Raw genomic sequence first — 27519 nt, forward strand, 5'->3', positions numbered from 1 at the left:
TATTCGCCAGATTTAGCCCCCAGTGACTTTTTCCTTTTCCCAAACTTAAAAAAATGGCTAAGTGGACAACGTTTTTTTTCAAATGAAGAAGTCATCGATCGGACAAATGCTTATTTTGAGGACCTTCCGAAAACTTATTTTTCTGACGGTTTAAAAAAAATTGAGAAACGTCTAACCAAGTCTATTTATTGAGCTCCAAGGAAATTATGTTGAGAAATAAAAAAAAAATACAAAAATAAAACCTGTTTTAATGCTTTTTTCTAAGGAATTATTGACCCACCCTCGTATCTATATAATAAAGAACTAGCTGAAGTACCCAGGTTTGCACGATGTCACTTCATTGATCAACATATAATCAAATCAAATTACATTTTAGTGGGCATGCCTTGCATTAAAATAAGTGTTCTAAGCTTTGCATACTCCCACACTTGCAAGTTAACTCATCAGAGAACCCTAATTTCACCATATTGTCTCGAATATATCTATCAAGGTTCTGAGACTATTGAAGGTTTTTTATGTTCTGCACTTGAAACTAGCTTCGGCCGATTATGGGTGGTATAGCAAATGACATGGAAAATGACTAGGAATATGTTACTGAACCTACTGAATATAACTGATCATAACTGAGGAGGAAACATTAAATATTATGGTTAATCAAATAAGAATAGTTATAGCTTACCGGTGATCCAAAATTGTGACCAATCTCGTGAGCGAGTGTTAACTGGCTGACCTTGGGCGGCACTCTGCTGTTATAATTCACAAATGTGATGATGCCCGTGTTCAGTGACCTTTTGGTGCTCTGGTACATTCCTCCGATGGTCTCCGTGTAAGTCTTGTACTTCTCGCAAATGCCACCGGACGCGCCACTGGCCGACGCGACCCAAGCCAACCCTGGAACCATCACACATTTGATGTTAATGATTAATCTTTATTTTTGATAGCAGTTTCTGAGTCACTAGTATGATTTCAACGACTGAAATGGATATTGACATTTTTAATGATTTTGATGATAAAAGAAATCATTAAAATTTTGATTTTGGAAAAAGTGAATATTCGAGAAACCAATTCAAACTTGACGACTTGATAATATAACTCTATAGTAAATTAATCAACAGATAATTTAGATTACTTACCTAATGTACCGCCCGTGAAATCTCTAAACGTAAAAACGTACGCAAGGCAAAAGTCTTCATGGTTTCCCAGCGAGTGCAAATTGAGGAAGTTGGACACATCAATATTCTCCAAGCAGAACTGGTTGAGTTCCCCAGCAAAATGATGAGAGTTGCACGCAGAATCATCGTCAATCTACACAAAATATTCGGAAGAATCATTAATTACGAGGGTGGGTCAATAAGTCCTTAGAAAAGCCGACAGGTGGCGCGACTAGTACTGTAAGCGGTTTGTTTTCATGCAGCGGCACTACCGATTCAGTATGCTGCGAAGTTTCAATCAGATTGGTCGGGTTGTTGTTTTTTATTTTCGTACATTTAAAAAAAAAATTGCTTGTTTACAAAAATGGAGAAAATTGAGTTTAGAGCTGTTATTAAACATTTTAATATAAAAGGGTTAACAGCAAAGGAAATAAAAAATGAGTTGGATTTAGTTCACGGCATATCTGCTCCTTCACTTGCAACTATTTATAACTGGTTAAATGAATTTAAACGTGGTCGTACATCAACAAAGGATAAACCACGCTCAGGACGTCCTGTAGAGGTGACTACACCAGAAATGATCAATAAAATCCACGATATGGTGTTAAGTGACCGAAGATTAAAGTTGAGTGAGATAATTGAGGTTACAGGGATCTCAAAAGGTAGCGTCATTTCTATTTTACATGACAAATTGGGCACAAAAAAAATTTCTGCAAGATGGGTGCCGCGTTTGCTCACAGTCGACAATAAACGCAATAGGGTGGTGGCCTCTAAAGCCCTGTTGTCGCTCATGCAACGCAATCCGGATGAATTTTTTCATCGCTTTGTGACTGTAGATGAAACATGGATACACCACTATACTCCCGAGACGAAAGAACAGTCAAAGCAGTGGATTGCGAAAGGCGAACCATGTCCAAAGAAGGCGAAAACCGTAAAATCAGCTGGTAAGGTTATGGCTACTGTATTTTGGGATGCACGTGGAATTATTTTCGTTGACTATTTGGAAAAAGGAAAAACAATAACAGGGGATTATTATGCATCTTTATTGGACCAGCTAAAAAACGAAATTGAAGAAAAACGGCCTCATTTAAACAGGAAAAAAATCCTCTTTCATCAGGACAATGCCCGTGTTCACACATGTTTACGATCAATGGCTAAAATTGAAGAATTGAAGTTCGAATTGGTCGACCACCCACCGTATTCGCCAGATTTAGCCCCCAGTGACTTTTTCCTTTTCCCAAACTTAAAAAAATGGCTAAGTGGACAACGTTTTTTTTCAAATGAAGAAGTCATCGATCGGACAAATGCTTATTTTGAGGACCTTCCGAAAACTTATTTTTCTGATGGTTTAAAAAAAATTGAGAAACGTCTAACCAAGTGTATTGAGCTCCAAGGAGATTATGTTGAGAAATAAAAAAAAAATACAAAAATAAAAACTGTTTTAATGCTTTTTTCTAAGGAATTATTGACCCACCCTCGTATTATTATGTACATACTCACATACCATTGTAAACGCTAGTTCAATTGATACCAACGCATTGTCAAGAATAGTGCAACTGGCAAATTCTTGCATTGCTTAGTGAAACATAATAATATTTTTAATATCTGAGAACTCTATTGTAATTCACAATCAATGCAGCAAATGGAGTCCTGCGCATCTATTCTATACACAAGACTGCTATAGGCCACTTCGAGGGTAATTTTTCATTTTTTTTATCAACGTATTAGCACTTATTGTAACAATTACAATAAGTTAGCCTTCTAAACAGTCAAAACTGTCTATCCCGCTCTAAAAGCACAGCCAAGAGAGGTGCTGTTGAAACATAGCACTTATTGTAATTGTTACAATAAGTGCTAATACTTCAATACAAAAAATGAAAAACTGCCCTCGAAACTGCTTATAGCAGTCTTGTGTATAGAATAGATGCTCTAGGCTATAATTATTAAAAACTAGCTTTCCATTTGGGTAATTGATTGATGTAGATGTAGTATTAATTTGTAACAATGTTTAGGCTCGGATAGAAGTTCATAAAAGTTTTCGTAATTATATTAGAAAAAGTTTTGTTTCGAATCTGTTTTATTAGAAATTAATAATGTGGTATTGCATATTTCATAAGAATGTGACCAATAATTCAAATATGCCAGATAAAACTATTGCAATATATATTACATAGAGCAATTTGTTTCATGATTCTAACAATCACAAAAAAATTGTTGCGCAACAGCTGTTCAAATAATATGACCAATAATTTGTTCAACATCTTTCAACAGCTTGCAATATCTGTCTGATTAATATTTGTAATGAGTATTTAAATCGAACTTCTGCCATTCAATGGATTTCAAAAATGGATATTATTCTTGTAGAGTAGTGGACATATCCTAATTTGATAATAACATAAAATCTGGTTATTAGTAACACCAATAATTAAAAATTTAGTTTTAATATCCCGAATCTGATTTTAATTATTGAGACAATTAAACAAAAACCAACCAACTTCACTTTCCTTCCTTCACTTCCTTTCCCACTTCACTTCCTACTTTTTTAAAAATTGCCAGCTAAATTTGGATGATAAATCAATGTTTGCAGCTAAGATCCTTTGGACACAGTGTGTATTTAGTCGTGTACAATATTACTATCCAATAAAACCTATTTTGAAAAAATGAGGGTTACACCCTTTTTCTTTCTACAGTCGATATTTAACTCCTATAAAATCCTGTTGCCAGTGTGTAAGAATATTTTCTATTGTACAAAACCTCCCTATGCAGCATTCATGAATTGATATATGCATCCATTCTCACGTTTCACATAGTGACATGTGCAACGTACTACGGATGACTGAATACCTATCTCACAAATACCCGCTATCCAATCACTTTGGGACTTTATTAATATAAGTATTTCAGGTTGCATCTGCATCATTCGCCCATCAAAACTGCTATACTATAACTCTACCCTACAACACTGACAATCATCTCTTCTTCTGTAATAAACGCCTGTTCTCTAGGACAGAAACATCTTATTAAGGACCTTACCCAATCACCAGTAGAAAATGATTTCTTTATAATATAGACATACCTTGATTCTTTGAACTTCAAACTTGATGTTTCGATGTTCGATCCGTCCATCAAACTTCGTGTCGCGGTAGATATAGTTGACGGCAGTTACATGGTGAGCAATCAGCGAGAGAATTTCCTCACGAGTCTTCTCGTCGATCTCGCTTTTCTTCGATGGATCCCGGTGCTGCAAGGTACAGATGTGATGATTAAATAAAAATTTCAGTATTTTGTTTGCAATACTATTTGAGTAGAATAGTGAGATACATGTTTGACATCCCTTGACGTATGTTTCTGCACATCAATAAATGAATTCAAATCTCTTTAAATTGCATTTAATTTAAGTTTAAAATCAATTTGGATACTTAGGATACACATTGATTATTTCAACTCTCAGTTTCCGATTATGGAAAAAAATAATATTCACTGCGTTGGCAGTATTGAATACAAAAGAAAATAGGAATTTCAGAGATGGGCACTCTACAATCTACCTACGGCATCGTGGGGCCATAATATATTTTATATAAATAGGAAAGGGTAATAAAGAAAAAACACAGACTCACATCGGGAAATCCTTCCCTGATGTGTCTCCAGATGAGTGGATCGGTTTGGATGTAGAGCGAGCAGGTATTCCGATTGTCTTCCTTGGGTCTGGTGGCTCGCCGGTGGCGCGCGCCTTCGCCATTCGAGTGGTGATGAGCCTCGTTGGCCTCCCGGGAATACTTTGAGAACCTATTGTGAGACGACGAATCGACGGGAGGATCAAAATCAAACCTGGAAGAACGGAGAAGAGAAAAAATTACAATTATATTATAATATGTTAATAAAACACATCATCAGGTAAATTGAAACATGGTTTGAAACAAGCATTCTCATTAAATATGAAAGCTTGCTTGAAAACACGAAATAGCATGAAAAGTAAGCATGGTGCTTCGAATGGTGTCTGAAAATGCCACGTAAATATTGTGCATACATTTATGATTGCGTAAGAGTTTGCATTACTTATATTTTAGTCTATGGACTCAATGTCAGCTAAAGTTAACATGTAAGAGAGAAAATAACCTAAAATATTGTAATGACATTATCATATTTTATTAGTAGCCTTTATAGTAAGATTATTAAAACGATCTATTCTTTAAGTACGTAGCTAATTTATCCCTAAAGAATTTACTTCCGTCAATTCGAGTGCTTAGTCAGACAACGTTATCTACAAAAAAGTGTTTTTTTTTTTTTTTTTGAGATAACGTTATTTTACATTTACAGCTACATGATAGTCAAACAGCGTTATGTCAATCTTTTCTAATTTTTTATTAAATCATCAGTAAAGTTTCACGCTAATTACATAAGTTACCCTTGTTTTCATATTTTTTAAAAACTGTCCCTATAAATTTTAACATCATCATAAGCAAGATAAATGTACAATACACAATAAATTATAAAATATTAACATTAGGTTTTAAATAAACATTTCCCTTGTTAAGTTACAAGAATCTAAAATAACGATTTTTGGCTCTCCTTATAATATTGATATTGGTAAATATGAGAATGCAAAAAGAACTCTCAAGGTATTTTACAAACCTAATAACAATAAATTAATATGTGTGTACCTCATTGGCGAATGGTGACTTTTGGAAAGAGGTAGGCTGTGGAGAAAGCACACTTGTCAGGTATACTTACGGGAAATAAGAAGGTAATCCGATATCACTACTGATGAATAGGGCCTGGATTTATATGCTAGTGCATGTTTTGTTAGGGTGTATGCACAGCTATGGGAGTCGCACGGAAATCCGTTTCGAAACACGCAGAATCCAAAAATAGCATTTTATTGTGTATATAAATGCATATTTGAAACGTTAGAGCATATTTGAGATATTAGTGCATATTTTATTAATAAATGCATATTTTAGGGCTTTTTCATTTATATTTTTATCGAAACACAACCAAATCAGGTAGATGCACTTGCATTTTCATTAATTAATCAGAAAAAGTGAAGTCAACTCGGGCACCTTTATTTAAATTAAAGACGGTGAAAGATCATTTTCCGCATATAAAAAAAATACTGACAGATATGCGGAAAATTTAATGCCAGAGAATATTGAAAAAAATATTGTAACTTATTTTTTCGGACAAAAAAACAGCAAATAGTATTTAGATTTAGGAATAGTTAAGTGTGTCGTTTTTGTTTTTTTAAGTTGCGTTTAGTTTCCATAGTTTACATTTACATTTTGCATTTCTTGTTCAATTATTTGTACCTACCTACTTGTAAACAAACTATTTTGAAAATCGTAATTGATTAACTTTATATTGATTATTTGTGTTTTTATGTTGTTGTATTATATTGCGATTATTAATTTGTTATTCGATTTTTTGGTGAAGTGGGTATTTACAATATTTTTCCATAAAAATGTCAATTTTTAACTGCATATTTTTTTGGTTTTAGTGCATATTTCTATGATTTTAAGTGCATATGTGCATGCATATAATTATGTGTTTTGTTGCATATAAATCCGCTCCCTACTGATGAATAGGTACACACTAATGATAACCACACACTAAATTGATGAAATTTCAAAAATCACTGACGATAATAAAGTAAGCAATGAGTTTGAATTATGTATTTTCCTAAACATTTATAAACGTAACATATGCTCAAAACATGTCATCTTTTGAAAAAATCCATTGTTGTATATCTGTTCCATAACAATTTCTAATTCCACCCGTAAAACTAGACATTTTAAAATACTTAATATTTATAACACTGACAAATGACTTAGGTACAATATCAGATCTCAACTGACACAACTGTTTTGATATTGGATAGTAAGATCACAGGCTACTTGAAGTTGGACATGTCTGATCTAAAACAATGATAAACACATCGTAAATCCGTCATCGTCATAGATGAGGGCGTTTCTTAGCTAATTGTATCAGTGTTGATTAAATAAATGATATAAAGTTTTGGCCTTTTTGATAAATATAGAATGATACATTATAAAATGGAACAACTACAAAATTGCATCTTACAAGCTAGGCTTCCTGCCCCCGTAGTAATCATCTTTTATGGTGTTGGCGCTGGGCCTCGCTGCTGCAGGATGCTCCTCTTCATCTACGGCCGAGTTCTGGATCTTCTCCATCCACTGGACTACGTCTTCTGTGATGCCGCAGCCTCCCACGTGACCTGAAACAACAGAACAGAAAAATTAAATTGTAATAATATATTGATAGTTATTATAATAATTATTTTTAATATTATGTATAATATGATGATCAGAAAGCTTTGTCTATTGATACCTAAAATTTTGAGTCATGAAACGACTATGTTTGTAGTATGGATTATTAAATGCAAATTATAATCATAATAATACGGAGAAAGACTGGCGAGCAACAGAGATTCTTGGAGACGCCATTTGGAGTCTATATGCTCCACAGAACGGATTAATAAATATAATTCCGATAGGCTATACCACAATACACTACATTTTGACGCAGGGTTTTGAATGTATCCTACGAAAATGAAACACATTATTGACGAGCAATAGTGTGTTGCAACTTTCAAATACACCGATATTGAATGAGTGTCAGTGCATAAATCGAAAGCAGTTGTCACAACGAAGGAGAAACATATTCTTGATACGGGTTTAAGTTTATCCCATATTCTTCCACACTCGAGATCGTTTGCCTGTTACTCCACACCTGTTAGGTATTGCAGTTCCCATTGTTTCTGAGTTCCCTTATATGCTCCAACTGAGGAGCGGATATGGTCAAAGAAGAAGATATAGGTTCAAGTAGGTACCTAATGTAAATATGAATTTTCAGGGGGGCTTTTTGGTAGTTGGTTGGGTTGTTATTTACATTATTGTTTATCCTATGACCTACCTATAACTAGGTAAAATGCTGTCAGAAAAACGACTTTTTTAGTAGTAGTGTTTACCCAGAGAACAGATTAATAAATAGAATTCCGATAAGCTATATACCGTACAGTAAATTTTAACGCAGGGTTTTGAATGTGTGAGTGTCCTACGAAAATGAACCACGCATTATAGACGTGTGTGTAATACACCAATGTTAAATGAGCGTCAATGCATAAACCGAGAGCAGTCCTCAGTATTCGTCGTATGACGTATTCTTGACACGTGTTTAAATTTATCCCGTATTCTTCCTTACTCGAGATCGGTTGCCTGCTTCTCCTTACCCGTTAGGTATTTTAGTTCAAATTATTACCCTGCATTTACCATTGGTGAGTGCGCAGTGCCTGAAGATGCCGAATGGTGAAACCCGTGTCAGAAAAGATAACGCGAATGAATTAGTACAAAACTTAAACCAATTGTAGGTACAGAAAATATTATCGATTACCTTCGTCATAATAATTTAAAAATTGAGCGTTTTTTAAAACCGCAAAACGCGGAAATTATACTATTGTAGAAAACATATTCCTTATGCTTATAGGAAAGCAAAAAACAGATGAGGCTGAAAAACGGGTAAGTAGGCAGGTACATCATTCTTTCGCGCGCCGCCGACCGAATTGAAAAATGGCAATTCAAACGGCGGCAATCGAGATAAGCGCGCCAAAAATTACTCCGCTTTTTCGTACAATTGCTAGCCAAATTAAAATATGCGTGGACATTTTTCCCACACCAAGCAGATGTAAGCACTCGTTTACCGCTGGAATTAATGCCACCATTAAAACTTCTCCTTCGCCCAGTGCCTTTGCTTCAGTGTTGCCAACCGAACTATAAGTATAGTATCTGTACTATAATTTTGGTCCGCGTACGATATAAAACAGGTATAGTACGCCCAAAATACTATAATTTTGAATATCGGAAAAAATATATAAAAAGTTCTAAAATTTCGATATTTTCGTTCGATAAATTGGTGCAAAGTACTATAATTTCGTAATATAAGAAGATTTGGAGAACTTGGAAAAAAAAATTGCTCGAAAAACGTAAAAAAATCCCTTGACTTTGATTCTGAATTCTGAATAAAAAGGGGTCTCGGAGTTTCTCAAATTGTCCGTTATTTTTTTTTCTGAGAAACATAAAAACCTATACATTTTCAACAGTGAATACGTGTATTAATTAAGGCTTTAAGTACCAAAAAGTAGTATTGCCTGTAGTTACAAAATACTGAGTCATTGCAGTAAAATTTCATGAAGCAGACCTTTTGAAAAATGTGGTTTTACAGTGTGAAGCAATCACGGCAGCTTCTATAATTTTAGGTATTAAGAACTCGCAAGTGTCAATACACCATCGTCAGCCATTTTATATTGAATGAGGTTGACCACTGTAGTGCTATTTACACCATTATAAATAAAACAGGCCAACGGACTTACAACGTCGACAGGTTTAAATATTTTGCTGTATTTTTTTGACTTGCTTGAGGCACTTAGACCATAGCTGAAGTTATTGGCGTTAGTATGTAGAACACTTTTCTATAAAAATGTCAGTTTTTTTGTTTTTGGTACTTAGCGCCTTAATTAATACACGTATTCACTGATGACAACGCGTACTATATTTTCCCCCCAAATGCTATAATTTTGGAGGCTCTGTACTATAATTCCACTTTGAAAAGATGGCAACACTGCTTCGCTTGTGCGGATGGCGTGAGCATCAAACTCTTGTAGAACATTATGATCACAATATTAGTCTTGTCGGACAAATCTGAACAATTTCAATATAAACTACCGATTTACGTTTATTTTCTTTTCTCTTTCATTATGTATGGAAAAGCGAAGATGGATAATATCGGCGTTTTTTATCGTTTAATATGTAATGCATTTATACCTATATATATATATATATATATATATATATATTTTAATATAGGTAAATGTTAAGTAGCCTACTTAAAGCTGGACATGCCTGCCTTAGCTAACTGAATAATTTCAGTTTTGTAAGCTAAAATAAGTAGACAATAGGTACTAACACCGCTTATTGGCAAAGTTACAACTTAACCATACTCGAGATAATGGGGGTGTCCTAAATCAGGGGTTCACAAAGTGTGTCCCACGGGCCAATTATGCCCAGCGTGACATTTTGATGTGTCCCGCGAGATCTATGTTAAATCTGTATTATTTTTTATTCTTCATATTATCGAATATTAAAAATTACATTTAAAATTAAATATCCTCTGGCAATTTCTTTTATTTTGTTAACTGTCAATTCATGGTGGAACTGCATTGTATTGTTGTTTTTATTTTATAAAACGCATTTTTTTATATATAGTACTTATTCCACTTTAATTAATATATTAGGACCGGTTTCGTCCGCCTCAGTAGGACATTTTCAAGTTGAAAATTTCCCACTGAGGCGGACGAAACCGGTCCTAATATATTAATTAAAGTGGAATAAGTCCTATAAAAAAAAATTGCGTTTTATTAAATAAAAACAACAATAAATATCCTCTGGCAAGAATGAATGGTCAGACACTTTGATATTTGTGTATGCGGATGTGCGAAGTGCTGTTCCCGTAAATATGCAGTTTGAGTGAATAGATGTGCAAGATAAAGTGGAAGCAAAAGCATCTTATCGTGATAGGAATTTAATTGAATTCTACAGAGGACTTTCACTTGAGGTATATCCAGATATATCAGATGCTCATCAAATGGCTTCTTTATTTGGAAGTACCTATATTTGAGAAAAAACCTTTTCTGCAATGAGCATTCATAAATCAACATTAACAGATAACCATATCGTATCTGTTTTGCGTCTTTACTCTACAAACTTTGAGCCTAGTTTGCGAGATTTAGTTTCAAACAAACAATAATTGCATAAATCACACGGTGAAAAAATTTAAATATTATTTTTTAGTAAGTTCCTATATTAATAAGAGTAATAATAATGTATATTTAGTTATGTTGGGTCACTGATGTGGTGTTCGATGTGTGGGTTGAGGATGATGATAATGAAGTCTACGATGTAGCAGGGTGAGATTTATTAGCAGCGTATCGGTACAATAGTATATTATACAATGATAGTACGTACAAATAATCTACTGAGATAGTTACGAGCTAGGTACTTAGATTCGAGTGATATTTAGATAAATTATTCTTCGTTATTTATACAATAAAAAGTAATACATTAACATTAAATTCTGGTACATAATCATATTGGACTAATTATAGAGTTAGCGTTTTAAATCGAGTAGCTTGTGAAATATTATTTATTATTACAGTCGTAAGAAAATATGATACCATGAAAAATGATTATTCGGCTAATACACCGTAATGATATAATGTGCTGTGATATGATGTAATAATATACCGTATCTAATATCGCCAATCAACTTGCTGATCTAGCTAAGAGTTGTTTGCTGGAAATTGATTCGCTGGGAATATATTATTGCAGAATAATTTGATACATTAAACAATAGATATTTGATCGCTATTATACTACAGCTACAGTTAAAAATATAAGTTTATAGAAATATTTTTTGCCTTATCTTTTTTTTTTTTTAAAACAGATACAATTTACAAAAGAAAGAGCGGCCCGCCAAATATTTTTGATTTCAAAATAATTGCCCCTTGGACGAAAAAGTTTGTGAACACCTGCTCTAGATAATATGGATGTTATCAACGAGCCCCAATCCCTTATATCATTATAAAGTTGCAAAATACACACACTCATATTTTACGCTTTCTCTAGCCTGTCTTATCAAAACGCTACCTCCTGTTGAAGTAGATTAAAATACTAATATTATTATGTAAGCGGGCACACCGCCAGCCTCTTCTAATTGGTCCAATTCACGAAAATCACGTTTAAATGGTTTCAATTAAGATATTACTCCGGCGGCCTGACGGTCGCCTCCGACGACTTGCGTCTAATTAATTACAAAACAGGCGCGAGTCTGTCGTCTGTCCTCACCTTTGCAGACGCGCCTAAAAACGGCAAGACAAGTCGGTCGCTCAAAGTCAGACTAACAATCTGTCACTAATAACGGAAATCAATTTATATCGAGGATTATCACACAGTAATAAATAATTTGCTTATCCCTTTATCACTCTTAACTAAAGTCATGCGCGCACAATACACACTTGTGGCTGCGACAGGTTACAGCGACTCGAAGTAGAGCATCCCCCACTAATGGTTTTATCCACAGGAATCAAAGCACAGAATATATTTGGTATAAGGAATACATTCATGTCCACTGGTGAAGCGACGAGGCGCGATAATAGAATCATATATATACACGCGAACATTGTTATTTATTTATTTAGAAAAAAGAGTATTATGGCATTACAGCGATTGGCCAATGCGCCATAATACATAATAAATGCAAATTATAAAAATTATTTAATTACAAATAACAACCAATATAACAAGAAAGTATGTGCTTATGTAGATATTAATAAAGTAAAATGATAAATACAATTATAAATTTAAACCATTTAACACGTCCACAAACATGATTTTATAGTTAGTAAAAAATAAATCAACGTTTATGGTGCCATCAAATAAGTTAATCGCACGATACACAGCATCATAAAATATCACATCCGTCCTGTGACTGGGTATCATGAAGATCGTAGAGTTACGAGTGATATTGGTTGTAACATGAAAATTAATATTTGCCAGTAGGTATACCTATACGGATTGTAAATGAACCCACGAAGAAGTAAAAAGAAATGCTTTAAAAGAGCAATCACTCTTCGGGTGGACAGGGATTGCATTGATAGCATACCCAGAAGAAAACGAGTAGGAAAATTCATTTTATGATTGTGCGTATAGTTTGACAATACAGAGAAATCCCAATTTGAAGTACCCGGAATTCAAGTTTTCCCGCTGTTTGCGTATAGTTTCTGCATTTCTGTTTCATTTTAGGATATTAATTAATTCACTGTACAAAAAAATCAATTAAAATTACGTATTAAAATTAAAAATACAATTTAATTGAACGCATTCAATTCGCATGACAATCATTGAAATGAATTCCAAACTTTATTCCGTATTTATAATTATAGCTATTCGTGTTTGACAATGACATTAATATGGACGAAGCATCTGGAAAAAAAAATGACACTCACTTTTTTGTCGGGTCTGCCGAATGGCATAATCTGTTCTAACGTCATTACAATAAAGGTGATATTGCTATAAGTTCCCGATGCTTTTTGTCGGGTCTGCCGAATGGTTCGGTTCGAACGGGTTCGCTCAAATGAACATTGACACTAGAAACACTGTTCTAACGCCATTAAAATAAAGGTGATATTCCTATAAATTCCCGATGCGTGATATCGCATAATGGAAATTGCGTGACGTCTACCTATACATGTGCGAATGTCGCTATGCGCGAATTTACTTGCTAGATACTGTATTGAGTGCGTTGACCATTAATAATGTCGGTGTTTGAGTAATTTTTTTTTTTTTTATTATTTCAATATCCCTAATTTGCGTTTTCCCTTTATTTACGTTATTTGTGAGTCCCTTAAAAATGTAAAATCGGGGTTTCACTGTATGTTATAAAATTACTTTGTATAAAACATTAAAATGCGCTATGACCTCACGAACACGATATCGTTTTAATACATTTATTATGTATGTCGCAAGACCAAAATAATTAGTCTTATTTCAATATCCCTAATTTGCGTTTTCCCTTTATTTAAGTTTTTTGTGAGTCCCTTAAAAATGTAAAATCGGGGTTTCACTGTATGTTATAAAATTACTTTGTATAAAACATTAAAATGCGCTATGACCTCACGAACACGATATCGTTTTAATACATTTATTATGTATGTCGCAAGACCAAAATAATTAGTCTTATTTCAAAATCTAACAATTATAAAGAGCTGGGTGAATTTTGAAATGCAAGATGAACGCAAGACGAATTATTGCCTTATGGCACGCGAGGGGAACTTTCGAAACGAATAGACGAGAGAAATATCATAAGTCGGACCATTATCTAGTTCACAATATAAAATGTGTCGTGAAACATCTTTCTGCAATCATTTTAATTGGTCACAGATTACAGTGAAGCTAATTATGACACACGCCGTCCTGAAACAAACTGTAGTATTTAAAAAAAAATGCAGTTTTAGTTAAGGCTTATACTTCAGCTGGGGCACAGTCTAAAACGATCGTGACTACGCGACGCGAAAATTGTGCAAACGACGCGTGCAGAACAAAACATAATTTGTCATAAAAATTCAACATGCGTCCATTTATTGTTATGTTTATTGTTATATTAATAATAATAATAATATATTCATTGACATGTCTTCTTTTTCAAGTAAATGGGTAACGTTTTTAAGTCATCTTTACACGATTTAAGAATTAATTCCTCCGACGTCATCACAAAACAAATTAACGTGTTCACAGCACGACTTTCGCTCTCTGATTGAGATATCGATATCCTATAGTTGAAAATTATTTGCCGTTTCACTGAAGTATGCTCTTAACTATACCAGGCATAAAGCAGTGGCGAAGGGTGGATGTAGGCTGTTAAGATGCGCCATAAATAGTGCACACTAAACTTTGTCAGTCATACGTATTTGTTTTCATTGGACTCTTTTTGGACTCATTCAAATGGGATGTCCTCCGTCATCCTGCACATAGCCCACGCGTGTTCATGGCGCTGAGTTATTTCGATCTCTTTTTTTCATCTGAAGCTAGATTTGGCCGGAAAATGCTTCGAGACCGACGAGGGCGTGGAGGTAGAGGTGAAAACGACAAGGGAATCAAAGACCTAGTGCCTCGGCCCACCAAGTGCATCGATCGTAATGGGGACTACGTCGAAAAATAGTGGGATGTGTACCTAAAATTTCGTGCCTTTTTTATAAAAATAAAATTTTCCTGATTTTTAAAATAATAAAAAAGTTATTCGTATGCATTGGAGTAGTACGTACGAGTATGTAGTAAAATCAGTGACATTTCTAGATAAAATGCCGCCCTAGGCAGCGCTAAAATGCCGCCCCATTTTTTATACAGTATTTTTATCATCCTTTCATGAGTCCAATATCTAAGAAATGTGTTGTATGAATACATTACCAACAAAATATCAGACTGTAATTACTCGCAAATCTGCACGTGTCGTTTCTGGTCACCAAGGACGTCGAAGGGCAACGAAAGTAAACTAGATATCGCGAACCCGACAAAACCTATGAGCTGATTTTTTTTAAAATTGAAAGATATTTTCGTTATTACGAAGTTTAAGAAACTATTTCTATTCATTCCAAATGATTCTCCTCGATTTGCCATCCTTCCGAGTAGGGAATCCAATCCCGAGCCAAAATTCTGATACCGGGATTTCAGGATTACAATTTGACAATCCCGGGATTGGCATTTTTTTCCATTGTTAATATAAAATTTTTATATTTACAAATAACATTGATAAAATCGGTCAAAAATAAATCTAGTATAATTTATAGTATTTAAGATATTTATTGTTAATATTGTATACATTCAATCTTGTAAATACATAAGTTTAATGGAGAAAATAATATTGTAATATAAATAATAATGTGAATTTAATATGAGATTGCTGTTTCTGATAGTAAAGACTTAATGAATGGGATAGCGAGATTTAAAATAGTATAGCAAATCATGGTGTACCTACTTATGGCCTTTCCGCTTCATAAATCTAATTAGTCAGCCAACTATGAAACTGCCGTAAAACGTATGAGATCGTGGTGGAATTACTTTGTTAATAGTGCGATGCATTGTTTTTTCCAATCTTTCTCATTTTTATTAATTTATGTGAAAAAATAAAATTTATCGGCAACTTACACATGGGTATAAATCAAACTTCATTCAAACTCAGTTTATTTCTAATGTAGTTATTTGTTATTAAAAGTATTTTTTCTGTTATATTTTCGTTTTTATTGTATTTTCCATAAAAATTGATAAAAAAATCAATCCCGAAAGTTTCGGGATTATGTTTATCAATCCCGGGATGCATAGGTATCGAAAATAGCTCGGGATCCCGGGATTAGAATCCCTACTTCTGAGTAACTGCCGCCCCCAAGCGACGCTCAATCTGCCTAACCCCACTAGCTTGCTAGAAACCAAGTTGCAGTAGAGTTAAAATAAGATCTTGACTGAGGTGGATTGTATATTGTATATATATGTAATAATAGTTATGTAGATTGTGTACGAATACACACGTAAGGATAATACGCTTTGAATATAAAATTTAAATAGGCTTTGGAAACGTTAGGGCCCATAGTGCACCAAAAACAGGGCCATGCATAAGAAATGAATCAATTGGCCATGTTCGTGGAATGGTGCGTGGAATCATTTCCCGTTCTGCGAGTCCAAAAATCTGAGTGGGCGACGAATAAAGGTGGTGATTTCTTTTGATATTTCGAATAATAACCGTATGAAGGCCGCTTATAAATGTCCTGATTACAATATATTTGGCATGCTACAATAGGTATACGACAAGATGGCAGTCATTTTTTTTCGCATGCATTGTATGGGAGTCACGATTGTGTGCGGAGAAAAACACGAAGAAAGACTGTCGTTATGGGGCACAATGATACATGTACGATATATTATTACGGGGGTGCAGTGACGTGCTATACGTATATCGATATTATCACACTAGGGGCCGTATGTATGAGATTCCGAAATTCTTTATAAGCTATTTAACCTATTTTTCACCATATAGCGTATAGCACTGTTTGTGACGTAAGCAATCTGACGTCACACGTCATTCAAAATGGCTGCTTCATCTGTCACTTTCAAATGTCATTTAATAATGCATCCATTACAACAAACGTTTGCTTGAGGCCCTCGTTCATTTTGTAGACTCTGTAAAACATTTGCGAAAACAGTTCCTAGTCGTGCTGTTTATTCATTTCATTCATTCATTCTTATTCCGTATTGACATCTCATAATATAAGTGATTGAAGTGAAGTTAGTCATAATATAACTGTATGTATTGCCACAAAATGGAAATGTTTACTGGGAATACTTTATCCTTTCGTACAGTAGAATTATAAAATAAATGTGATAAAATAACTGATAAATTATTTAAAGTTCATAATAATTATTCATTTTTAATTATTAAATTTATATGGTATCATTCGCACACTTTCAGACACATTTACAATGTCAAAATTTTAAATTAATGATCGGTGAATGAAGTTTTATAAGTTTGCCATTATATGGACGCCATAACACATTATGACGTCACATCGTGACGTCGCTAACCAACGGATTACAATTGCACTTACGCATACAAATGAGCAGTATTTAGCCGATAAAGTATTTGGGAATCTCATGCATACTACCCTAGGACTTACGATACTTCACGGTGAACGGCAGACAACTCAACGTGATTTAGATTCGAGGGAGTGAAGTGGTCGGTAATAATTGATAATATGTAAGTACTTCATACGCCCACGATGGCCGCGTGGCTTAAGCGCCGGTCTATAGTGTCGAGGGTCCCAGGTTCGAATCCTGGGTCTGGCAAGAACACATATTGTTTTTCAATTTGTGCATGAGTCAGAGTATGGACCTAATAGGTTGAGCAAGTGGCTGACATCCATTTCTTGAAAAAATAAAATCTGTTAATACATACCTCCACTCTACGGAGGCCAATATGATCCTATTAGGATCGGACATGGACGAAAGAAAAGAAGTACTTCATTTACGGTTGGATCCGACCCAGTGTTGCCATCTTTTTCTATGCTGATTATAGTACAAAGGCGTAAAAATTTTAGTATTTCTAAAAAATATATAGTACAGGAACATTTTTCGTCTTGAATCCTTTAAAATTATAGTATTTTGGTATATTTGGCGTAAAATTATAGTATTTTACATTTTTCGCAGAATTAAAATTATAGTATTGTACGGTTGGCATCACTGATCCGACCCAACATTTTTTTCGATACTAATTTACACACTTAGTATAATGATAATTATACACGATCAAGGTATTGATTTTTAACTTATTGAAAGGGGCTCGAGATTACAACACACTCTGTCGCTCGCAAAAACAAGTCTGTGGAAGTTAACTAGATCAATAGAGTCTGTTATGATTGGTAATTACGACAATATATCTTGTAATATATGTAGGTACTGCATTTGTATAAATTGTAAGAATAATGCAGGAATCCTCACTCACTCATCGAGTCCATCACAAGACGCATTACTATTGTCACGAGTCCTTCACTCGACATAGTCAACGTCATTCCACTCGAATTAAGTCTCTCAGTTCATTAATATAATCAATCCCTTGATCACATTGATCTCACCACTATATCATTCCCCGCGATTATAATCTCACACTATCATTCTCATTATTAATTGTATTCAGTGTATTCTTTTAACGACAAAGAAACTCTCCCCGAAATCTACAAGCTCTAACGACTTTATCACCTCTACCTCATCTACCTCCAAACTATATTTCTCAGTATTATCTAATGATATTAAAATGATAATAAATAATAAAAAAATCTTGCGATACGCCATTGAAAATTCATAAAAAAATAACAATATCTGATCTTCGAAAGAGAGATAGGAGAAAACAATTTTCACAAAAAAAATATATGTAATATTTATGAGAAGCCGACAAAAAATGTCCTAACAATGACCGTTCGAATACAAAATACACAGAGAGAAGAAAAAAAACTTTGTAATCAATAGTATGTTTATTGAAAGAACACGCAGAAAATAGACAAAAAGGATATTTTCATTAACTTACATAATATACCAGCTTATCATCATATATTATTATTATACAAAGAATTATTTATCATCCTATCTGACTTAATGTTTTAACCTATAGGTATAAGTACTAGGTATACATAAATATGTAATATTTCATGTAGGAGATTGTAGGGCAATTATATCGACAGAAAACATGAAACATAAGATTAAGGCTGCCAACTATTTTTGAAAAAAATTCGGGAAATGTGGCCCGAACAGAGAACACATAATTAATGGCTTACCCTACTGGATGTGATATAATAGGATACAGATATTGAGTGACGTGGAAAATATATGAATAAAATTGTTAATAATTACAAGATAAAAAGAACGTTTTTAAATTTTCTGTTGAATCATATAAACTTGACTTGACTAGCTTAAACGATCAAAAATATTTGTACTTGATAGAAATAATATCTACTGAAATGTCATATTGATTTCCATAGTAACGCACGTAAATATATATTAATATTAATAATTTAGTTGCAAGGACCCACTTAGCAACCAATAATAGTTTTAATTTTTACGGATTTCTTCCGAAATAACTTTTCATACAAAACAGAATTAACTGAAACTGACTACATAAAGATGGTTAAAAGTATTTAAAAAAATGCATTGGCATCGTGTTCTGATACATCCGAAAGTTTAAAATGTCTAGCTAGTCGGGAAGTTAGTTAAAAATTGATTGCAAATTGATTGGCTGACGTCACAATTACGTCATGTCGTCGGGTGACTTGATATCACTAGTTAGAACATAGGGCTGCAGGGGCTATTGTGTACACGTGAAAGAATGATCCTTAATGTAGGAGAAATAAAACAAGAGTAGCGCATCGTGGCGCGAAAAGGTGCATGTTGGACATAACGTTGAAAGATACAGAAAAAAATAGATGCAAAGATGCCCGAGGGGCACTACACGAACATGTCGCCCAGAAAACCCGCTGAATCGCTGAACTCCTCTTGAAGTTCGTAAGAAGAGTTCCGTGACGAGCAAAGACCTTTGGTCAGAGAAGAGTAGAAGGTGTTAGGGTAAGTTTTCGTCCAGCAGTGGATCGACTGTGGCTGTAAATGAGACATTTGATTCAATAAACATGGTAATACTGGGTCATTACAAAGCCCATTACAAAATGGAAGACAGCAAAAAGTTAGATCTATAATTAGCCACACACTTTTTTTCCGATTTTCCAACGCTGTGTATATGGAAACTCTGCCATTCCTGGCTTCTACTGACTTGCGTGTCCCTCATAATTATAAAATCGGGAGCATCCGTTGTTCGTTCTCCCAAAGTGCAGAAACATTGCTAATGCCAATTGGGAGGGCAATAATTGTGTTTAATGAACTCGCTTTGGATATTGTTATATTCCACTTACGTGAGGGCCAGTAGTGAGGAGGTTGTTTTATATATTTTTTAAGGATGGGGTTTACTTATTTTACTCGATGTGCTTCGATATACTTATTGTTATGTTATGTTGTGTCGTGAACACTTTATATTTTATTACACGGAAAATAAATAAATTGAAATTTGAAGTTAGTTGATAGAAAAATACGAAAAGTATTAAATACTAAGTATACATACATAGATATTATAAGATTAAAAAAAATCTGGAAACATAAATGTATCTACATATACCACGTTCGTTGTCCATTTTGTAAACATAACTTTTATAAAAAAAAATGTAGCAATCATACCACTCGGCATTAAATGAGTGACACACTTTAATATGTACGTTTTCTTGACAACACAAAACAATAGAGCGATAATGATTGCCAGCATTTCCTCAAATGTTATGATTTGTTAATAGCGACAATACCTCTTGTAATATCATATGTACTGCATTTGTATAAATTAGAAAAACAATCCATGAATCCTTACTCACTCATCGAGTCCGTCACGTGACGCACTACTATTGTCACGAGTCCTTCACTCGAATCAAGTCTCTCAGTTCATTAATATAATCAATCTCACGCTGCCACCTTTACATTTGTATTTATTGTATTCTTGTATCGCCGATAAACCGCATATCAAAACATCCAAGCAACCACGACCTTCTCTCCTCCGCATCATCTAAAGCCAAAATTATTTTACCCAGTAATATGCCCGCTCATAAAAGAAATGTTATACAATATATTAAATAGTAAAATACCTACCTTACAACGAATGTATTGACAAAATAAATAGATGGGTAAACTGCGATATCACTCCTGAAAAGATTCTAATCAAGAAAAGTGGCCATACTATCCAGAAAGGTTCTGTCAGAATTGAATTAAATCGCCTTTGGCATTCTGCTTTTAAATAAATGAAATGAACGTACGAGCATAAGCATTTAACTAAGGCAGCGATTTCCAAACTGGGGGGCGCGGACTGTTGCAAAGGGAGGCGCGAAAAGTTTAACACAATAATGTAGCCACAGGTTTGCAGTTTGCAAGTGCATGGTTTATAAAACGGCAGTTAGTTATAAACTACATAAAAAGACAGTCCTATAAAAGTTAGTTTGTTTGCAAACCTGTATGAAGATATGGAGATTAATTTTATTATACCTCATTTTTCTATAGTATTGTGCATGGCCCCCACAAGAGGGGGGCTGACATGGTTCCAGCCTGAGGGCCCGGCGTTGCGGATCGACCAGTTAAGTGAGATGAAAACACACCAAAAATTCGTTCTTTTAGTAAAAAAAAGGCGCTGTTTCGGTTACAGCAGGGGGGGGCAAACTTTTTGGATGTAGGGCCAAATTCAAGAATTCAAAATGAGCGGCGGGCCGCAAGTAAAATACCATTTTTAGATATACACTGTTTATTATCACGAAAAATAAACATTACAAAAAAAATAATGAGAAGAATGAAATTGCTGTACGAAAAAATACGTAAAATACGTAGTACGTAAAATTCAAGTGTTAATTTTGTAGTTGGTATTTTCAAAACTGCTTGTAAATGGGCATCGGAGATATTTGATCGTAAAGAATTTTTATTGAGGTTCATGATCGAAAATGTTTGTTCACATATATACCTAGGTTGATCCAAAAATAACGAACATTTTTCTTGCATAATCTTTCAGTTGGTCGAATTTGTCTGAATTAAAGCCATTGTAAAATTTGGAGATTTCTTCACGACGATGCAATTCTCTTAAATCAGTGTCACACTGCAGATCAATAATCTCAAGTTGTAGCTCTGTCGGTACACTATCAATATATATTGAAAATGGATCGCGTACTATTGCTAAACAAATTTTAATCTATTGTCAATATTTTTTAAAAAATATATAAAAAAGTTATTCGTAATCAGAAGTACAATTAATGATGGCGGGCCGCAAAAAAATACCCGGCGGGCCACATGCGGCCCGAGATTGCCCCCCCCCCTGGGTTACAGGATACTAGAATTATACAATATATGTGTCGGTGTGATACAATTTGATATGGTGTTTGTAATCGATGATAATTCACATGTAGAATTTTATTTTATAATTATTTGTACTTAATGTACAAAAACCTTTGTTCAAATTTGGTTGAATTGAACTGAAGAATAATATAATACTTTTTATAGAAAAAGTAGAAAAAACGCACAATGTATTTAATGAAATAAAGGGCTGAGGCGCCAAGATAAGATAGTTTTAAAAGGGAGGCGTAGTAACGTAAAGTTTGGAAACCACTGAACTAAGGACACACGGAGAAAGAAAAGAAGTATTGCGCGAGTTAGCAAACTAAAGTGTACATAGTTGGCAGGATCAATTTTTCTTTCCAGTACGACGCGGAGTTTTCTTCTTGGAAATGAGAAATAGTATCCGTTTTCATTCTTAATGAAAAAGCAAAGAAAAAGGCGAAGATAACAAGTCGGCAGTAAGTGAGTGTTCTTTATTGAAATTCGCGCAACATTTAGATGGAGCGAAATCGATCCGTGAATTATTTTTTCGTGTACCCCAAAAGTAAAGAGTATCTCTCAAGTTTCGACGGGGCGGAAAAATTGATGGCGCCTCATTGAAAAAGATTGCCACATAAATCAAGATAAAGACGCCCGTCTTGAGTAATTTTGATTTAATAATACGGTGTAAAAAAGCGACCCTGTTTAAACTGGAATCGTGTTCAGGCGTAATATTAAAAAATAAAGTAAAAACAAAAAAAGGTTTTGTTTGTTTCCCGTTTCACATAGCATAGCAATAATAATATATTTGTTTAATTAAAAATATTAACAAAATATACTAAATAACCACCTAGTTATAACGTAGAAAATAACTTGTTAATGTTATATCGAGGTTCTACTGTACTATCGAGTATCGACTGACGATAATATGTACATACTGATAGAATTTGAATTTAAATTCTTAATGTTCATAAATATTGCTAAATCTCAGTTCTCCAACTCAGTTTTACTTCTGTTGTACCTAAGTTGTGAGGAGTTAATTAACATTTACACAGTAATACCAACTGACAATGGAGACTAAACAGACAACCGAACAGATTGTGTAAATAAATCTAAATTAACTTTTACACAATAAAATAGTTGTTCGGCCGATAAATACGCATGTGTGTAAATTTGTTATAAAATAACTTATTTGAAAGTTTTAACAATACTGATGGTAGCATTTCGATGAACAACCCCTCTGTTTTTAAGGTACCTAAACATTCAGTCTTCGAGGCAGACCTACTGATTTAAAGTAACAAATAAACACATAATGACTAAAACAAAATAGAATGAAAATATGAACATGGTATACTTGACTAAAACATTTTTTGAATTTTCATTTAGCTATCAAATATAGGTACAGAGGGTTCGTAAAAATGATACTAAGTTTGCAAAAGTTTGCGTTGAGATATCTATGAGACTATTACTACAATTTACACAGATTATTTATATAAGAAAATATTACCGTTATTTTTTGTCAGATGCCTCAGTACGGCTTCACCCAGCCAAGAGGCAAGGAGTTAACTCCTTGTTACTTTTTTCATACGTCAAATAAGAAAGCATATTGTGAATAAATACGATGTGACCTAATCACTAAAAAAACGATAAGAAACTGCGATTAGTCTTTAAGTTTTCTTGATGATAATTATTATTTAATAGGTACATGAAAATTGAGAAAATGTATCTAACTAATACAGACAGTGTAATTGTAAATGCAATTCTTTCCAAGCCACTAAAATCAAAAATACGAGTACGTTAGGGCAAGTGACTCGAAAAGGTGTAAAGGGGTATTAATTCTTAAATCGTGTAAAGATGACTAAAAAACGTTACCCATTTACTTGATAAAGAAAACATGCCAATGAATATATTGTTATTGTTACTAATATAACAATAAACAGAACATTAAATGTACGCATGTTGGATTTATATGACAAATTATATTTCGTTCGGCACGCATCATTCGCACAATCCGCGCATCGCCTAGCCACGATATTTTTAGAGTTTTAGACCAAGCCTCAATTGATGTATAGCCTTAAATAAATAAAGGCATATAAAAAGCTTAACATATTGTGAGCTAATCACACGCGTCTTAAAATTTGTTTTATTTGGGTTTAGTTATAAAATGATGAATACAAGATCATTTAAAACATCAGTACATTTTCACCATTGGGAGATTACTCCATGAGTAGATGACAACCACGACGTTTCATTTGGATAGGTAGATACTATAATATTTAACTGCCATACATTGGCTTCTATTGATTGGAGACTATAAAATCATATTATAATAAATTATATGTATTTCTCTTTGTATGCGGGAATTATTATTCTGCTCATAGATTTTTCAAATAATTATATATTTTTTACGTTCTAGAAAGTATCTACATTATAATGTAATACTTAACGGCCCACATGAAGCTTTTATGGTATTTTCAGAGCATAACCCAGGACAGTCCTTAAACGGTGTAGATAAGCTGTGAAGTGAAGTGAAAATGGAGCTTTTGTTGTATTTTCAAAGCATGATCCTGGACATACTTTAAACGTTGTGGATAATCTATTTATATAATTTTGAAGCCTTATAATCCTTTATATTTATTTTAAACATTTGATGACTGCATAAAGTATTTTTATTAGTACGTCCATGTGCAGTGGTGTTAAGATATTTAGATTTATTAATTTTTAAACGCATTTACAAAACCATTAGTAAAATTAATGTTAACATTATATAGTGAAATATTTACGATAAAAATTATATTTTATAATATCTTTGATGCCAAATTTGACAAAAATTAGGCATTTTATTATTCAATAATGGGCACGATTAACACATTTGAAGATAATTCTAAAGATACTGATTATAAGCTATGTCTTTGACCATTCAAATGTGATAAACATCCTACGAATATTGTTTGCTTTATAATAATTATTGACCTAAGAATAGGGTAGTATTTTTTTGAAATACGCCATTTCTATTGGCATTTCTCAGTGGCTAAGCTACAACATACGGCCGTAGCCATAAATTGGCAAACGATAAACGAAGATCGTGTTAACGCGCGTGTTTGAACGTTTGTCAATTTATGGCTACGGCCGTATGTTGTAGCTTAACCACTGGAAAATGCCAATAGAAATGGCGTATTTCAAAAAAATACTACCTTATTCTTAGGTAAATAATTATTATAAAGCAATCATTATTCGTAGGATGTTTATCACATTTGAATGGTCAAAAAAATAGCTTAAAAGTTTAAAAGAATACTACTTTATGTACCTAATAAAAATACTTTATGCAATGGTTTTGTAAATGCGTTTAAAAATTAATAAATATAAAAAATCTTAACACCACTGCACATGGACGTACTGAAATATGACTATATTCTAAAACATTAGAGCGAGAGGTTTAAAAGAATACTATTTTATGTAATAAAAATACTTTATGCAGTCATCAAATGTTTAAAATAAATATAAAGGATAATAAGGCTTCAAAACTATATAAATAAATTATCTACAACGTTTAAGGAATGTCCAGGGTTACGCTCTGAAAATACCATAAAACCTCCATTTGACCTACGCTGAGCATGTGGGCCCTTAATACTTTACATTTACAAAATAACTCAATAGTTTCTCAAGAATGTGATCATTATTCCTGTTTTATGAATAAGAGATAAACTAGATTACTCAATGCATGCGCGGGTTAGTTTAATACGGAAGTTTTTACTGCCCTATACGTTTTCTTGGAAAAGCTCGCCCCGATTTTGCGATCTGTTTTAGCAAAACCAACGAAAGAAAAAGATGTGAAAATAGTGCGCGGCGAGGGAACATATTGGAAAGTAAACGAAAGAGAACTGCGCCGGTAAAGGAGACATTACGACAGAGATCGCGGACCTTTTGCCTATTTTTTACATGTAGGTATGTTTGCATTAAGTCATCTATGATTTGACTCAGTTGTTGTTAGATAAAACTGCTGATTCATTTCTATATAAGTATCAATTAATTAAATAAATATTATGTCAACTGGCATTTACCAGTAAAACCACGAGATAAAAACATTATCATTCAAAATATTCAAGGAGATGGATATTTTTGACCACATTTCCGTATCTGCTTGTGGCAATTCTTAAGAAATTTATAATAATATATTATAGGTACCTTACTAAGCTATATCAACATGTTATACCTACGAGCATATGAACAATTTATTCTTGGTTGGTCATGTTTACTGTGTAATAAAGATATAGATTTGACGCCTGAGTTTCAAAAATCACCTATATGAAATAACAAAATCAATATTCCGCGTATTTAAAACAAATTCGGTGTTTTCTCAGTACTTTATTTAATCATGATCAAAATATGTCTAATAGAAATAGATAAAAGTATCATAAAGTTTTTTTTTAATTTTCATTAGGTAGGCACATGTAGAGTTGGGGTTTTCAAGAGAAAATCTCAATCTAGAGATTCGGGATTTCCCGAAATGATGAAATTTTGAATTTTCGAGATTCGGGATTTCTAGAAAAGAATTCTCGGGAATTCTCCAGATATCGGGAAATTTAAAAAAAACCTGTAAAAATCCTAAAATCAGTGTAAAAACAGACAACTTCCAAAAAAATATGATTTGTTTCTATTTATGTAAGAAGACAAACAAAGCAGAAGTAGGAAAAAAAATAATTAAAAAGATTACTTACGAGGGTGGGTCAATAATTCCTTAGAAAAAAGCATTAAAACAGTTTTTATTTTTGTATTTTTTTTTTATTTCTCAACATAATCTCCTTGGAGCTCAATACACTTGGTTAGACGTTTCTCAATTTTTTTTAAACCGTCAGAAAAATAAGTTTTCGGAAGGTCCTCAAAATAAGCATTTGTCCGATCGATGACTTCTTCATTTGAAAAAAAACGTTGTCCAATTAGCCATTTTTTTAAATTTGGGAAAAGGAAAAAGTCACTGGGGGCTAAATCTGGCGAATACGGTGGGTGGTCGACCAATTCGAACTTCAATTCTTCAATTTTAGCCATTGATCGTAAACATGTATGAACACGGGCATTGTCCTGATGAAAGAGGATTTTTTTCCTGTTTAAATGAGGCCGTTTTTCTTCAATTTTGTTTTTTAGCTGGTCCAATAAAGATGCATAATAATCCCCTGTTATTGTTTTTCCTTTTTCCAAATAGTCAACGAAAATAATTTCACGTGCATCCCAAAATACAGTAGCCATAACCTTACCAGCTGATTTTACGGTTTTCGCCTTCTTTGGACATGGTTTGCCTTCGCAATCCACTGCTTTGACTGTTCTTT

The 27519-nt window shown here is 33.6% G+C and overlaps 1 protein-coding gene across 1 annotated transcript in view; it reads right to left on the reverse strand.

Moving 5' to 3' along the window:
- The window catches only part of kuz (zinc-dependent metalloprotease kuz), a 513598-nt gene that overhangs the window by 10401 nt on the left and 475678 nt on the right, over positions 1-27519 (reverse strand). The window contains exons 5-9 of the mRNA XM_085950375.1: positions 7230-7383; positions 4769-4979; positions 4228-4392; positions 1134-1305; positions 680-891 (exon numbers count right to left, since the gene is read on the reverse strand). Coding sequence (XP_085806501.1) covers positions 680-891; positions 1134-1305; positions 4228-4392; positions 4769-4979; positions 7230-7383 — 914 coding nt within the window. The remainder of the gene's footprint in view (positions 1-679; positions 892-1133; positions 1306-4227; positions 4393-4768; positions 4980-7229; positions 7384-27519) is intronic.

The sequence above is a fragment of the Rhyacophila brunnea genome, unplaced genomic scaffold (assembly GCF_057557595.1).
Source record: "Rhyacophila brunnea isolate RB1 unplaced genomic scaffold, BYU_Rbru_1.0 scaffold_10, whole genome shotgun sequence".
Classification (NCBI taxonomy): Eukaryota; Metazoa; Arthropoda; class Insecta; order Trichoptera; family Rhyacophilidae; genus Rhyacophila; species Rhyacophila brunnea.